Source organism: Phacochoerus africanus, chromosome 10 (assembly GCF_016906955.1).
Source record: "Phacochoerus africanus isolate WHEZ1 chromosome 10, ROS_Pafr_v1, whole genome shotgun sequence".
NCBI classification, from domain to species: Eukaryota; Metazoa; Chordata; class Mammalia; order Artiodactyla; family Suidae; genus Phacochoerus; species Phacochoerus africanus.
In genome coordinates this window covers 113,959,276-113,976,309 of record NC_062553.1, presented here as the reverse complement: position 1 = coordinate 113,976,309, position 17,034 = coordinate 113,959,276, and the positions used below count along the sequence as shown (strand labels likewise).

General features: G+C 45.5%; 1 protein-coding gene across 1 annotated transcript in view; it reads left to right on the top strand.

Annotated features, from left to right (window-relative positions):
- The window catches only part of HADH (hydroxyacyl-CoA dehydrogenase), a 52,819-nt gene that overhangs the window by 20,445 nt on the left and 15,340 nt on the right, over nt 1-17,034 (top strand). The window contains exons 2-4 of the mRNA XM_047798346.1: nt 3,347-3,475; nt 10,175-10,332; nt 14,379-14,505. Of these exons, the coding sequence (XP_047654302.1) occupies nt 3,347-3,475; nt 10,175-10,332; nt 14,379-14,505 (414 nt within the window). The remainder of the gene's footprint in view (nt 1-3,346; nt 3,476-10,174; nt 10,333-14,378; nt 14,506-17,034) is intronic.

Below are 17,034 nucleotides of genomic sequence, written 5' to 3'. Positions count from 1 at the left end.
GAAGTGGGAAAGTAAGTTGGGATCTGGGCAGGGAGGAATGTGAGGAATCCTGTCTGGTCTGTTCAAAGGCTAATCTATGTCAGAGGTTAAGAGGAGTAAGATAAAAATCACTCGTGTTATTCCAGAGGGATGGTTAGAGGAGCTGAGACAAAAACAGAAGGTCTCCAAGCCAGCACCTCTGCTTGCAGCCACATTGCAGACAGTGTACCCCATCAGTAGTCTGCAGGGGTGCCCATCTGAAAGCAGTTCACTTTCATCATCAGCTGCATGTAGAATTTTTTTTTATTTATTTGTTTATCTTTTTTAGGGCCATACTTGCAGCATATGGAGGTTCCCAGGCTAGGGGTCAAATCAGAACTATAGCTGCAGGCCCACACCACAGCCACAGCAGTGTCAGATCCAAGCCCCATCTTTGACCTACGCCACAGCTCATGGCCACACCAGATCCTTAACCCCCTGAGTGAGGCCAGAGATCAAATCCTCGTCCTCATGGATGCTAGTCAGGTTCATTTCCACTGAGCCATGACGGGAACTTTTGCATCTGGAATTTTAGATTTATTTTCTTGGTTTCTGTGTCAAGGTTCCCCACCAAATTCCCCTCCTCCCTCTCCAGGTTTGGCGGTTTATTCCCAGGACTAGCATATAGTCAGAGCCATGACTGTAACTTATTACAGCAAAAAGATACAGAACAAAATCAGCAACAGGAAAAGGCACAGGGGGCAAAGTCTGGAGGAAGCCAGGTGCCCGCTTCAAGAGTCCTCTCCCAGTGAAGTCACACAGGACACGTTCCTCCAGCAGCAAGCTGTGACAGCACACATGAAATGTTGTCTGTGAGGGATGCTCATTCAAGACCCAGAGCCCAGGATTTTAATCGGGGCTGGTCACATAGGCACCCCCTGCCTGACAAGCACCAAAATTCCAAACTCCCAGAAGGAAATCAGGCGTTCGTGTCAACCACACTGTTCAGATAGTTCCGGTGCAGTGAACATGAACCCTCTGCAAATGTAAGTTTCCAGACAACATTTCCAAGAGTCTTCCTAGTGATAACAGTCTCATACAATCTCACAGTGTTGCCTTTGCTATAGTCTGTTTTACTTTGAATTTCTTGAATCGGAGGTTCAGATTTGTGTGCGGTGGTTTCAGGTATTGCCCCTTGGTCTTTGCTTAACGTAGGGAGAAACCTGGTCGGGACTGATAGGTGTTTACTTTTCCGGATGTTGTGTTACTTTGACCTGCAGTGCCTGTGTTTCTGCTGACAGGACAAGTTGGATGCTTGCCTCTGTCTTGTTATTGGGATTACTCAGTTTACCTCCATTGTCCTGCTTTGGTTGTCAGATATGACAACTTTTCCTTTTTTGGTTCCCAGGCAGGCTCTGGGGCATTGGCAGTGGTCAGACTTGCAGCCCTGAGTGCTGCGTTCTCAGGGAGAAGCCAAAGGTGCCATTTTAATTAACTTCCCTTTAAAACCTGTCCTATCATTTTTAGAAGTGTTCCTTGGAGAGCTTTCTTTGGAATTTTTTTTTTTTTTTTTTTTTGTCATTTGTGTCTTTAGGGCCACACCTGTGGCATACGGTTCCCAGGGCTAGGGGTCAAATCAGAGCTGTAGCTGCCGGGCTACACCACAGCCACAGCAATGCCAGATCCAAGCTGCATCTGCGACCTACACCACCGCTTATGGCAACGCCAAATCCTTAACCCACTGAGCAAGGCCAGGGATTGAACCCACAACCTCATGGTTCCTGGTCAGATTCGTTTCTGCTGCGCCACGATGGGAACTCTTGGAATTTGAACCTGTTTTCCTTTGAGTGCTGCTCTTCTGTTTCTATTTCTTTTCCTCTTCGGTTTTCAACTTTGAGTTTTTTAGTCCCGGTTTCCAAAGTCACACCATGATGATGGCTTTGAACTATTTGTCATCTCTGGGCAGGTTCATTTCTGCTAACCTGCCCCTCTCCTATGCACTGTTGGTCCACAGAAGTTCCAAAGCCAGGCTGAGTTCTCTTGTGTGGCGGGTTAAGGTTCTGACATTGTCACTGCAGCAGCTTGAGTCTCTGCTGTGGCACAGGTTTGATCCCTGGCCCGGGAACTTCCACATGTCGCAGGCCCCGCCAAAAAAAAAAAAAAAAGAATTCAAAGCAGTGGCTCTGTGGGGGTCTTCTCATATCCTGAGGGGCATCTCCGTTGTGCTGATATCTTGCATTGTTGATGCTTTTTTTAGGCCATATATATTCTCTTACTTACGGGTTGAACTGAGTACAACGCTGCCTGTAATATGACCTTCTGACCTGTTTTTTTTTTTTTTAATTATTTCTCCACAGTTTTTGCCAAAACTGTTGGCAAATTGTGATGGAGTTGGGATAGACTTGTCACTGATTGTGGTTAAACTAGGCTGGCTCCATGAGGACTCGGGGCAGCTTCACTAAAAGTAGATTCAGCCAGGGTGGGCAAGGGGAAGGGAAGGGAATTGTCCTTCTAAATTAGTTGATGGCCACCCTGCTTTTATGGGAGTCTTGCCACTAATTAGCCCTGGGGATGTTACTAATGTCTTACCTTTTGCTGACTTAGGGACTGCAGAACGGGTGAGCTGAGGGGTCAGCTGTTCAAGATGAGATGGTACAGCTCTAAGGAAGAAAGATGGTTGGGGAGGGCATAGGTGCTCTGTGAACAGGCCGTTGAACACTTGGCTGAACACTATGTACCTGAGGAGCTGAATTTGTAATTGTACTCATTTTCAGTTAAATAGTCACATGTGGCTAGCGCCTTCTCCGTTACATAGCACAGCACAGGGAATTGGTTCAAGTCTGGCCTTCAGAACCTTGATTCAGATCCCAGCTCTACTGCCTACCTGTGTGTGACTGTGGGCACATTTTCTTAATGACGTGAAGTTATTTTGAGAATTTGTTTTTATCCATGTTAAGGGTTTAATGTAGTACCTGGCAAGAAGTACATGTTTAGTTAATGTTGCCTTTTTTTTTTTTTCCTTTCATTTTAGAGCACCTGTGGCATATGGAAGTTCCAAGGCTAAGGGTTGAACTGGAGCTGCACCTGCTGGCCTATACCACAGCCACAGCAACAACACCAGACCTGAGCTGCATCTGTGACCTTTGCCGAAGCTTGTGGCAGCTCTGGATCCTTAACCTGCTGAGCAAGGCCAGGGATTGAGCTTGCATCCTCATGAATACTAGTCAGGTTCTTAACCTGCTGAGTCAAGGGGAACTCCTAATGTTGCCTTATCTTATTGTCATGTTTATTTTGAATAGAAGTGTGTTGAGTTTATGTACAAGATGAAACTACCGTTGTGTGTGTATTTGTTTTAACTTTTATGTTTCCTTGCTTTCTTTGGCTCTAGGTTGCTGCAGCAACTGGCCACACGGTAGTGTTGGTAGATCAAACAGAGGACATCCTAGCAAAATCTAAAAAGGGAATTGAGGAAAGCCTTCGGAAAGTGGCCAAGAAGAAGTTTGCGGAAAACCCCAAGGTAATTTCTCATCATCGATATCCCCAAGACCAGTCTTCTGACCACTTCACATTTGTGAGGGGTTCTGGCCATTGCTTGCTTTTTCAGTTTGTTTGTGTAAATTCGCTTCCCCAAAACTTTAGGCCAACGTAATAACAGAATCACTAAATGTTCCATGGAGGCCGGTGACAGGACAGGGGAAGTAAATAACCATGTTGTTGGGTAGGTTTGGAAGTTGAGGAGAAAGTTTCTGCACGTAGGGAACTCATCCTATGTGCTAAGAATTTGGGATTGAAGAAAACACCTGTCTTGTAATAGTGATGGAAGAGGAAGAAATTGGAAGATAAATGTTTACTTGCAAATTAAAAAGAGAATGATGTAATAAATACTGTATTTAGAGAGAAGATTTTTATGTTTTTGGATACTATCTTATGCTTATTTGTGATGTACATATGGAGGAAAATACAGAGCGAATCCTTCTCACTTTCCAGCAGTGAATGAGCAACAAAAACTCGAAGAACCCTCAGAAGGTTGGAAACTCTGCTTTACTGACTTTCTCATCAGACCTTTGTGGTTAATTAGAAATACTACAGAAGTTACCCAAGTGAATTTTTGTTTACCTTTGTCTCTTTGTTAAAGTTGTTTAATCTCTCTGGTGTTTGCATGGAATTTCTCCCCCAGTACAGGCAGAGAAGACGGAGAGTTTTTGGTATGTTTTTCACCTCAGGTATCCAGAGTGGTGTGTCTAGTTGCCTCTTTAAATTTCTTTTTATTGTAGTAAAATATATATAACATAACATTTGCCATTTTATTTATTTATTTTTTTTTGGTCTTTTAGCCTTTTCTAGGGCTGCTCCCGTGGCGGCATATGGAGTTTCCCAGGCTAGGGGTCGAATCGGAGCTGTAGCCACAGGCCTACGCCAGAGCCACAGCAACTCGGGATCCGAGCCGCATCTGCAACCTACACCACAGCTCACGGCAACGCCGGATCCTTAACCCACTGAGCAAGGCCAGGGATCGAACCCGCAACCTCATGGTTCCTAGTCGGATTCGTTAACCACTGCGCCACAACAGGAACTCCACATTTGCCATTTTAATCTTTCTCAGTGTACAATTTGGCATTTATATTTACAATATTGTATAACTACCACTATTAGCTATTTCTAGAACTTTTTCATCATCCCCAAAAGAAACTGTACCCCTTAAGCAGTAACTCCCCATCTGCTCTACTTCTGCTCTACTTTCTGTCTCTGAATTGCCTATCTTAAATACTTCATTTAAGTGAAATCATGCATTATTTGTCCTTTTTTTTTAAGACAGCATAGTGTTCATTTCTCAGTCACAACAACTGTAACAGGGTGTAAAATCTTTCAAATTCACAAATCAAATTATTGAACTTTAATAAAGTACAAAATTCAAAATTGTAATCATAGTAATGAATTCTAACTAAAACAACATAGTAATTTGCTTAAAGTAATTACACATTACCTTTCCTTGGTAAAGAAATTTATTACAGCAATTCCAATATTTATTTGTAACATATAGAAATGGCTGCTGGGCTATACTATTATAACATTTTGTGTAATACTGTAAACCTTAAATTGTGTTTAATAAACTTTTAATTTGAAATTCTCCATTGGCACCGATATTGACAGAGCTAAATGTAGAAAAAGTATCATTCTTTTTTTTTTTTTTGTCTTTTCTAGGGCTGCACCTGCTGCATATGGAGGTGCCCAGGCTAGGGGTCAAATTGGAGCTGTTGCCGCCAGCATACGCGAGAGCCACAGCAACACGGGATCCCAGCCGTATTTGCGACCTACACCACAGTTCAGGGCAATGCTGGATCCTTAACCCACTGAGCGAGGGGAGGGATCGAACCCGCAGCCTCATGGTCCCTAGTTGGGTTTGTTAATTCCTGAGCCATGATGGGAACTCTGAAAAAGTATCATCCTTAAGTGAGAGAGAAATGTTATTGTAAGTTCAGGATTTTATAAAATATATGTTTGCTATTAACACAAGTTAAAACAGTGAGATTGAATTCAGCAGTAAGTATAATGGAATTGAAGTGCTATTTGAAGATGAGTCTTTGTAAATGAAGCGACCGACAAGGGATTCATTTCCAAAATATACAAATAGTTCGTGTAGCTCAATATGAAAAAAAAAGACAAGCCAATCAAAAAATGGGCAGAAGACCTAAACACATTTCTCCAAAGACACACACATGGCTAAAAAGCACATGAAAAGGTGGTCAGCTTTGCTTATTATTAGAGAATTGCAAACCAAAGTACAGTGAGCTATCATCTCACATCAGTCAGAATGGCTGTCATCAAAAATTCTACAGTCAGTGCTGGAGAGGGTGTGTAGAAAAGGGAAGCCTCCTATACTATCCCTGGCCCAGGAACTTCCATATCATGTGGTTGTGGCCATAAAAAGAAAACCAAACAAACAAGCAAAAGAAATTATGGTTACTAAAGGGGAAGAGTAGGAGGACAGGATAAATTAGGAGTTGAGGATTAACATATGCACAATATAATCGTCCTCATGGATACTAGTTGGGGTCGTTAACCGCTGAGCCACGATGGGAACTCCTCAATATTCTTTAATAACCTATATGGAAAAGAATCTGAAAAAAAAAAAAAGTAAACTTAATCACTTTTTTGTACTCCTGAAACTAGCACAACATTGTAAATCAACTATACTCCAATAAATTAAAATTTTTTTGAAAGTCTGAATTAAGGCCTTGCTGGGTAGAGAATTCTTGGTTGTAGGTTTTTTCCCTTTCATCACGTCAAATACATTTTACCACTCCCTTCTGGTCTTCCGAGTTTCTGCTGAACAAATCAGCTGATAACCTTATGGATTCTCTTGTACATCATTTGTTGTTTTTCCCTTCTTGCTTTTAATATTTCCTTTGCTCTTTAATTTTTGTCAGTTTGTTTTGGTGTGTTTCTCCTTGGGTTTCTCCTCTATGGAATTCTGTGTGCTTCCTGGACTTGGGTGACTGTTTCCTCTCCCAGGTTAAGGAAGTTTTCAGCTATTATTTCTTCAAATATTTTCTCAGACCCTTTCTCTCTTCTGTTGGGACCCCTGTAATGCAAATGCTGATGCATTTGATGTTGGTCCAGAAGTCTCTTAAAATTGTCCTAATTTCATTCTTTTTTCTTTATTCTGTTCCACAGCAGTGATTTCCACCACTCTCTCTTCCTTGTCAGTTCTTCTGCCTCATTTACCCAGTTGATTCCTTCTAGTATGTTTTTCATTGCAGTTATTACATTCTTAACTCTGCTTGGTTGGTCTTTGTATTTTCTAAGTCTTTGTTTAAAACTTCTTGTAACCTTTTTGTTCTGTGCAGCTCATCTGTTCCTGGGCTCTTAGGTCATCTTTATAACCATTCTGAATTCTTTCTCAGGTAGATTGCCTGTCTCTACTTCTTATTTTGTCTAAATTTCTATTTGTATTTTTATGTATGTGGAAAATGAGTTGTATTTCTCAATATTGGGAAAGTAGCTTTCTGTAGGGGATAGCCTGTGTGTTCAGTATATTCCACCCAAGAGACAGGGACCACCTTTTCCCAGGGTAGGTTCTGACCTGTGTTTGTAGACTGTTTTGCAGGCTGTAGGATTGTAGTTTTCTTGGTTTTGGTGTTTGTCCCCTGGTATTCACCGGTTATGATTGAGGTGAGGCTGCTTTAGAGGCTTGAGCAGACTTCCGGGTGTGAAGGGCTGGTGCCTGCTGATGTGTAGAGCTGAGTCTTGTCCTAATGGGCAGGGCCATTTCAGGAGGTGTGTCTAGACACAGCTGTGGGCTCAAGAAGTCTTTTTAGGCAGCCTCTCTGCTGATGGATGGGACTATGATCCCACCTTGTTAGTTTTTTTGCCTGCAGTGTCCCAGCACTGGAGCCTATAGGCTGCTGGGTGGGGCCAGGTTTTGGTGCCAGAACGTCAACCTCCAGGAGAGAGCTCATCCCGATGAATGCTTGCCAGTAGCTCTGCACCAGTGTCCTTGTCCCCAGAGTGAGCCACAGCTACTCCCTATCTCCTCAGGAGACCCTCCAAGAACAGAAGGTAGGGCTGGCCCAGGCTCTTAGGAGGTCTTGCTTTTGCTCTTGGTCCCAAGATTTGTGTGCACCTTCCAAGAGTGGAGTCTCTCGTTAACCCAGTCCCGTGGAGCTCCTGCATTCAAGCACCACTGGCCTTCAAAGCCAGAGGCTGTGGGGTCGCCTCCTCCTGATGCCAGACCCCCAGGCTGGGAAGCCTGATGTGCTGCTCAGAGCTCTCACTCTTGTGGGAGAATCTTTTTGATACAATTATTTTCCAGTTTGTGGGTCACCCACTCAGGAACGTGATTTCATTATATTATGAGTGTACCCCTCCTTCTGCCTTGTTGTAGTTTCTTTTTTATGTCTTTGGTTGTAGAATATCTTTTTTGGTAGGTTGTTCAGCAGTTTAGCTGTGATTTTGATCTTTTGTGAGAAGAGGCGGAACTCAAGATTATTTTATTCTGCTATCTTGCCTGGAACTCATCACTATTTGTCCTCTCTCTCTCTCTCTTTTTTTTTTTTTTTTGGCCATGCCAATAGAATGTAGAAGTTCCCAGGCCAGGGCCTGAACCCTGCCCCAAGTAACAGCAGTGACAATACTGGATCCTTAACCCACTAGGCCACTAGGACTCCAGTATTTGTCCTTTTTTGACTGACTTATTTAATTTAATATCTTGATGTTCATCTATGTTGTAGCACGTGTCAGAACTTCATTCCGTTTTAAGACTGCTAATGCATTTATGTCCATACCACATACTGTTTATCCCTTCATCTATTCATGGACACTAGGGTTGTTTTCAGCTGTTGGCTATTGTGAATAATGCCGCAGTGAACATTGGTGTACTGTCCTGTTCAAGTCTGACTTTTCTATTTCCTTTGGGTATATACCTAGAAGTGAAATTGCCAGGTCATGTGGCAGGCCTATGTTTAGCTTTTTTTAGGAACTGCTAACCTGTTTTCCTTAGTGCCTGGCCCATTTTACACTCCTGTAAGCAATGTAGGGTGGTTCCAGTTTCTCTACGTCCTACAGAATATTGTATTTTTTCCATAGCCATCCTAGGTGGTGTGCAGTAGTTTGGGTTTGCATTTCTTAAAGTCTAGTCATCTTTTGAGAGTCAGAGGAGCAGGGGAGGAGGTAATTGTACTTTCCCCTGAAGAAATCCAAACACTAAGTGTCAGAGTCGATTGAGATCTCCTTCCCCTTTCGTCCATGTTCTTCCCGATGGGGGGACCTGAAAGAGAGCCTGTTGTGATGAGGGTCCAGATAGGTGAGATTTCAAGAGCCTGGGTTTAGGGAGCAAGGGCAGAGTGAGTCCAGTCCAGATAACCTGTACTTTCACTTGTTTATTCTGCAAACTGCTGCCATTTGTCCCTCTTTGGGCTGAGGCTTTGGGCCCTGCCCTGGAGGGAAAAAGATGTCATTTGTTTTCAAGATGCTCAGCTCCTGACTGGTCCCCCAGGAGTCTAGTCTCCTGGTTGTTTCTCACCTCTGCCAGGGACATGCTTGGAGGAGGAACGGGTCAGCTCCCGCTTGCCTGGTCCACATACTGTATTTATCTAGCTCGGCACTGACGAGTGCAAGTAGCCACGAGCTGTAGGAGGCCATGGAGCACTTAAAATGTGGCTGTTCCAAATTGAGGTGTGCAGTAAGTATAAGATTGACACTGGATTTTAAAGACTGAATAGAATAAGAACATAAAACACCCAGTGTTTTAAAGTATTGATTACATGTTGAAATGATAATATCTTAGGTATATTGGCATTAAATGCAGTTACTTTTCGCTGTTTCTTTCGCTTATTAAAACACAACTAATAGAAAATTTAAAATCACCTATCGTCTTGCATTATATTTCTGTTGTTCGGCTCTGATAGTTGTTTACTCTGTGATGATTTGGGGGACCTTTGCTGATTGTGACCGTTTTGAATACTCATGGGCAAATGACATCTTGAAGTAAAATGGCAGCTGATGGGGCCCTGTCTGTGTCAGCCCAAACCGGAGGTAGTTTGTGGAAACCTGGAGGCGAAAATGATGAAAAGAGAGGACTGCAAGCTCTTTTTAGAGCAGAGGCTGTGCCTGGCAGGTTAGTGAACCACCAGTTGCTGGCCCATGATGGGCGATTATTGTTTGATGAATGACAGCCAAGCTCAGCTTTCTTACCCTCCCTCCGGCCCTTACTCAGCCCTTCCCTGCCTCCTAGCAGAGGGCAGTAGTCAGCACAACCTCTCAGACTCGTGGATGGGGCTGAGCTAAGTTTTTGGCCTTTCCTGGAAAGACACATTACAGGCTTCCAAGAAGCCCGTCGTGGAACAGGACATGGCTCTCTCTTCACTCTGGGAACAGGTAGAGCAGCCAGTACAGGCGCTGGGAACAGCAGTTTAGGTGCCGCAGCAGAGCTGACGGAGCTCGAAATACGACGACTGACACATGACAGTGTGCTAACCAGCTGTGGGTATTGTTCACAGGCTAATTCTTGTCTCGGTCTCTGGAAGTTCATTGAGATGCCGTCTGCCCTGCGCAGAAACGTGGGGGGTTTTATGTCCCAGGATTTCGGGGCACCTTCAGGTTGTGTGTGGAAAGCATTGGCCTGCCCTCACCCTTTCCTCTTCCCTGAGCAGGACATCACACACCATTTTCCGGGGGGCCCAGTGACTGTTCTCTTCTTCTTCCTCCACTGCCTTAGGCTGGCGATGAATTCGTGGAGAAGACCCTGAGCAGCATATCCACCAGCACGGACGCAGCATCCGTGGTCCACAGCACAGACCTGGTGGTGGAGGCCATCGTGGAGAACCTGAAGGTGAAGAGCGAGCTCTTCAAGAGGCTGGACAAGTTTGCTGCTGAGTACGTGACCCCTGGGGATCTTGTTGGTCTGAGGCTCTCTTCTGCTGCTCGGGCTCCTCTCCAGGGAAGGAGTCTTCTGGCACCAGGACTTTTTATTACCCTATACCTGTTCCCAAAAGAGCCAGCACTGTTCCCCTTGTTCTCCATCCCCCACTCCCTATTTGCTTCCCGAGGCTTTTGGGCCACTTGTCCCCAGGTGAGGGTGGAATTTCCCATGCAACCTGGAGGGTCCATCCAGGGACAGGCCTTGGTTTCTTGCAGTGTCTGGGTCATGGGCCCTTTCAGGCCGGAGGATGGAGGCACTTAAGCATGACCTTAAATGTCTGCTGAGCAACTGCAGAGCAATTTGGTGTGCCCTCTCTTTTGGGCGGAATCAGCAGAATGATGTAGTTGAAGGGAATGCCTCTCTGTCTACACAGGACCCTCTTGCTTTGAGCCTTCTGTGGGTTAAATCAAAATATCTTGGGAGTTTTTACGGAGCACTGAGTAGGTCTTACCTGGCTTCCTGGCAAAGGGTGGGAGAGGAGAGCCAGCCTCATGCAGGTTGGGTACGGGGGCGCCTGGGCTCAGGACTGTCTGCGGTGTTAGCAAGCTGTGCACATGTGCAGCTCTAGTTCTGCATGTGGCTCTTGGTGATTTTGACACCTGACTGATTCATTCGTGCTCTTCTTAATGGCTTGCTTGGCTACGTTTCACCTTTTTTTTTTTTTTTTTTTTTTTACAGCCACACCCGTGACATATGGGAGTTCCCAGGCCTAGGGATCAAATCAGAGCTGCAGCTGCTGGCCTACAGCACAGCCATAGCAACTCTGGATCTGAGCTGTACCTGCAACCTATGCTGAGGCTTTTAGCAATGCAGGGTCCTTAACCCGCTAAACGAGCGCCAGGGATCAAACCTGCATCCTCACGGGCAGTGTCGGGTCCTTAACCCACTGAGCTACAACGGGAACTCCCATTTCATCCTCCTTGATTGGAACTCAAAGTGAGAATAAGATTACATGACAATAGTAATTCTTAGGGAGCCACCAGTGAGCAGTGGCTGAAGAGAGACACTTTCATACTGGCCTGCTGGATTGTCAGCCCTCAGAGCTATATTGTCTGGTAGCCAGAGCAGCCCAGCCCTGACAAAGAGAAGAAGACTTTCTGTCACCCGTGTGTCACTTTGCTGATCAGCATGCTCGTGTGCTCTGCACTGGCCTTTAGGGGCTGCAATGTCACCTGACAGAACCAGAAGACTGTCTTGTGGGGATGCTGGCTCCCAAGTCGGTGGGGAGCCCTCTGAGACAATAAAACACCCACTCAGGAAAGGGAGGATGGTTGAGCAGTTAGGCCTTAATGGGATATTGGTCATTCTTTTGTGACAGTGACAGGTCTGACTGCCCTCTTGTGTCAGCATCGAGTAATGGAAGGACTGTTAGAAAGGCAGTCTGGGGCCAGGGTGGGCACCACCTCCCTCTCTGACCTTGAACAGTTAGGGTCCTCTCTGGCCCTCATTTTTTATCATCTGTAATTTGAATTTGAAGGTTAGGGGTAAATAATTTCTAAGGCCTTTCCAGTTCTAGGACTATTTCTCTGTGAAATAGGGTAGTGGTACCTGTTTCACAGCATTGTTTAGGAAACTCATGGAATTCAGCTTATACTTCCTGAGTGCCTGCTGTATGTCAGGCGCTACACCAGGCTCTTCCACCTAAGTTTATGTCATAAACAGATGTGACATGTGAATGAACACACAGTGGTAGTCACAAGTAGATGTGACTTGGCTTCTGGCCACAGCCATCCTTCTCCACATTCTTGTTTTCATTTTAGATGACTGCTGTTATTCAATGTTTGCTGAATTATGGGTTTGTTTGTTTTTTTTAATAGCTTAAGATACTTTGCTGCTCAGTTTTGCAGTTAGATCCTATAATGGGAGATGAAAATACATTCTAAAGTTCCGGTCGGAAGCCCTGATGAAACACTTGCATCCTGGAAGAGAGCATGGCTTCCTTGGACTAAGGCCCACAGTCCGCCCCACCTGAGCCCTGGCTCTCCCCTTCCAACAAACCCTGGACACTGCTCTGCCGCAGTCCCCACCACCCCCGCTAGTCTTCTTCCCATCAGGGCCTGGGGGCCTTAGGCATTGTCAGTGAACATCATGCTTGTGCTGTCGATTTTCTTTTTTTGCCTTTTAGGGCTGCACCCTCGGTATATGGAGGTTCCCAGGCTAGGGCTCGAATCGGAGCTGCAGCTGCTGGCCTATACCACAGCCACAGCAATGTGGGATCCGAGCCAAGTCTGCAACCTCCACCACAGCTCACGGCATTGCCAGATTCCCTAACCTACTGAGCAGAACCAGTGATCGAACCTGCATCTTCATGGATACTAGTTGGATTCGTTTCTGCTGAGCCACGACGGGAACGCCCACACCTTCCCATATATTTTAAATCATCTCTGGATTACTCGTAATGCCTAATATAATGTAAATGCCATGTACATAGTTGTAAATGCCATGTAACTTGCATAGCGAATTCAAGTTTTGTCTTTTGGAAGTTTTTTCAAATATTTTTTGATCCCTGTTGGCAGACCCCGTGGATCCTGAGGGCTGACTGTAACTTCACTGATGAAGCATGCTTTCTAGTCGGCATTTCCCCTTTTTGCAATCGAGTTGACCTTCATATGTCCTATAAGAAGCCCCTCATCTTTGAAATAACCCTTTCTTTTCTTAAGGGGGGTGTGGAGGCCCTGCTGCTGCGTTTCAGGGCGCTCCTGGCAGCACCGTTACTGCAGAGGGCCTCCTTGCCTTCTGTGACGGGGCATGCTTTCCCCAGAACCAAAAGCAAGAAACTAGAATTTTAAACCTTAAAAAAAAAACTTTTTTTTTTTTTTTTTTTTAAGAGAAGCCTGGCCTTTAAATTGGTCAACTTGGAAGTTGCTTGAGAACAGAATGGTTAGTGCACCTTGAAAGGGGAGCGCTCTCCTGGTCCGATCACACGAAGGGTCTCCCCTCAGCCTCTTAGTGGCCACTATACCCGGCACTCCAGCTGCTTTCACCTCCCTCTTCTCTCCTTCTTCCAAATTACTAGTTTCTTTTCCCTCCTCTTCTCCTCTCCGCTCACGCACCCACATTTCAGGCAGGTTGTTGTACTGCCTTTTAGGCAAGTAGGAACCTCCCAATCAGGTTGTAAGGAACCACTCTCCTTCCTGCGCTGTGACCTGGTCCTTGTGGTTGTAATTAGCCTTAGGCCCTTTTCTCTATATCCACCAGGTGGTGCTGTAGGAAAGCCCGTCTCTCTGAAGATTTGCATGTCATGCCTTTGGCAGCCCACTTTACTGAGGTCTTAACAAATTAAATTGGGTTTAAGTCAGTATGGATTTTGAAAAATTAGTGATTTAATATTTTATATGCACAGAAGAAGATGGTATTGCTTTTTAAGGATATTTTATAATAAGAATACCTTGAACTGCATTTATCCTGTATACACGTGTATCCTTCCTTCCCCAAATCTACCAGCGTAGCCATAAAACTTATTTTGGATCATTTTGGTTTTATTCTGTTTTCACTTTAATTCCCAATCAGTGGAAAAGTAAGGCTTATCACTTGAGGAGAAAAGATCTTCGTTCGTGTTTGTATCCAGTGTTTCTCTTTGAGGATTCAGGTGTTTCTTCACAGTTTTTTGAGTGTCCCTGATGCATCCTGTCTTTCCTTAGTCTTTGTTCACTTAGAGTTTCATCTTGTGACTGATGTTGCCTTCTTTTTTTTCCTCACATACCATGAAAATAAAATAATGCAAGTAGCCAGCAGAAATTTTTCTCCCTGAGATTAAGGAAGGTTTGGTCAAGGCTAAATAGGCTTTTGGAACAGGTCACTTTTAAATTGAAAATTTCAAAATTTAAATGTAACAGGCCGTTTGATCTCAGCCTCTTGGGCGAAGCTTTACCCTGACTCCTCCAGGGTCAGGACAGCGGATCTGGGCAGTAAGCCGCCGCCTGGTGTGTTGCACCTGAGGAGTCCTGACTGTTTCCAAAGATGGACTTGTCCCAATACTCCACCGTCTTTCTCTCCACAGACACACAATCTTTGCCAGCAACACTTCCTCTTTGCAGATCACAAGCCTAGCCAATGCCACCACCAGACAGGACCGATTTGCCGGGCTCCATTTCTTCAACCCAGTGCCCTTGATGAAACTTGTGGAGGTCAGTGGATGTCTGCTTGTGCACGTGCTCGCGTTGCCAGCTCTCAGCCCTGCTTCTCTGAGTCGCACCCGCCCTGCACTGGTGGGTTTTAATGGGAATGTGGAGAGAGGTCCTTGTGCTTGGGCTTCTCTGGCCAGACTCTCCTTTCAGAGTCAGAGGAAGAAACAGCACCTAATACCTAGGAAGGCTCCCGGGCTCTTTCTTCACAGCCCTGTGCTCTGACCAGCGGTGTTCAGGAGGGCTGTTAACTTTGTGGCATGTCACTCACTTGTCTGTGCTGTAGCTGATGGGCATCAGACTGGGAAGGCAGTGCTAACAACCACTGGCTTGATGAGGCCACAGGGGGAGAGCCACCCTTGTTCCTGTCGTCTCATCCAGACTGGATGTAGAATTTTATTAGAGGCCTGGTTTCCCGCAGGAGCCACTGCAGTACCCTGACCCCTGCTCCAGGGGTGAGTTCAGCCCCAGGGAACAGGGCCTTAGTACTGTCCCCAGAGGAGGCACATCTCCCGTGTGTTGTGATCAGGGCTCTTCAGCCAGCTTCCCATAGCCTTGAACCTCCTGACCTCAAACCCGGGAGGTGGAGGGACATGGCCAGGGCGGGCTGCCAGCGATCCTGTTGGGGCTGCTTCTGCTTGCCTGCTTGGAGACTTGGGTTATGTACGAGGGAGATGGAGTCACAGTAGACGGTTTGCACCTGAAATATGACGGCTTGCCTTTTATAGGGGGGCTAATTACAGGGTCCGAGGAGCAGCTGCTAGTAAAGTAGCATTTGTTGTGAGGTTGAGGAGTTATTGCCGTGTGAAGTGTGGGGGACGTGGAACCAGGCGGACCTCTGGAGACTGCCTGAGGCTCCCTGGGAGGGTGTGGGGATCTGTTTCTCCATTGCTGCCTTCTCCTCCTCCAGGCCCCTTTCCCTCCCTTATCCCCTCACTTCCTCCACCTCTCTTTGTCCCCCCACCCTTGCCCCCAACATAAGCATTAGCATCTAGTTTAAGGATGACTACAGTTTCTTCTTTTTTTGCCATTTCTTGGGCCGCACCTGCGGCATATGGAGGTTCCCAGGCTAGCGGTCGAATCGAAGCTACAGCTGCCGGCTTATGCCAGCCACAGCAACGCCAGGTCCAACCTACATCACAGCTCATGGCAACGCCAGATGCTTAACCCACTGAGCGAGGCCAGGGATCGAACCTGCACCCTCATGGTTCCTAGTCAGATTCATTTCCACTGCGCGATCGAACCTGCACCCTCATGGTTCCTAGTCAGATTCATTTCCACTGCGCCACAACGGGAACTCCTTTTATTTATTTTTTACAAGGATGACTACATTTTCTTAGAGCTTTTCTTAGAGTTTTCTCTCAAGGCCAGCTCTTGCCATAGGAAGTTTGTTTCACTAACGTTGCTCCATCATTCCTTCCAGTTTACTACCAATCCCCAAGGCTGTTTTTGAAAAAGTCGAGGAGTGAAAGGGAGGGGTGCAGGGAATAGAAGAAACTACATTTGTCCTTATGCAGGAAAGAGCAAAGAAGTAGGAAGGAATTTTCAGCATTTCAGTACATAGGGACTAATTACTTTTTAGGTTACTCTCTCATGTACGTGTGTCTTTTGAAGGTGAAGACACATTTTATAGATTTACTTCAAACTCGAAAGCTCTTTTCAACTGTATTTGTCTGATAGTGCCCATCTGTGTCTTTGGAGATATGGCACATTGATTGTTAACAGTTGATGCTTGGCAAATGTTAACCTTTTCTAGAAAATGTTCCCTGAAAGTGCTGTTCTTTATGCACCTTGTATTCTTTAACTTGAGCATTTGCTTATGAGTCCCCGGTGGTGAGCCCTGAAATGAACTGTAAGTTGAGTGGTTCCTCTCCTTGGGAGCCCAGTCCACATATATGCATATTTTTTCAGACTCTGTGATGGAAGAGAATATCTGTAGCACATTGCTGTTTCTGGAACGAATCAGTAAATATGCACCCCTCCTATATCAAAAAGCCTTTACTATTGACGCCTTTAAGCCAACAGATTTTTTTAAAACTCCGTAATCAGCAGCCCTTGTCCTACCTAGCTCAGTCTATATGGTTCTGATGGAGGGGATTTTACACCTGCTTTGGAATAATTCTCGGACTGCAGTTTGATTTGTGATACCTGCAGAGCAGTTTCTGGCCCATTTCATTCCATTCCTCATCCCCAGCTTCATGGTGCTTTATTCTGTTTCCACTCATTTACTTCTTTTGGTGCCATAATATACCAGCACACCCCAAGCTGTGGTCACATTAAAACACGAATGATAGTGATTCTCATCCTGTACAGACACTAGCTCATTACACCCCACAGCCCTCTTAAAAGAGGCAGGATGTGTCAGAGAGCATCATCCCCTTTTCCTAGAAGAAAGACGAGGCATGGAGGGCTGATTCGACTCACCGAGGCTCATCTAAAGGGTCTGACGTAGAAGCCAAGCCTATTTGCTTTGACTCCCATTGAAGTCCCTTAACTGGCATTTAAATTGCGTGTGTGTGTGTGTGTTTTAAG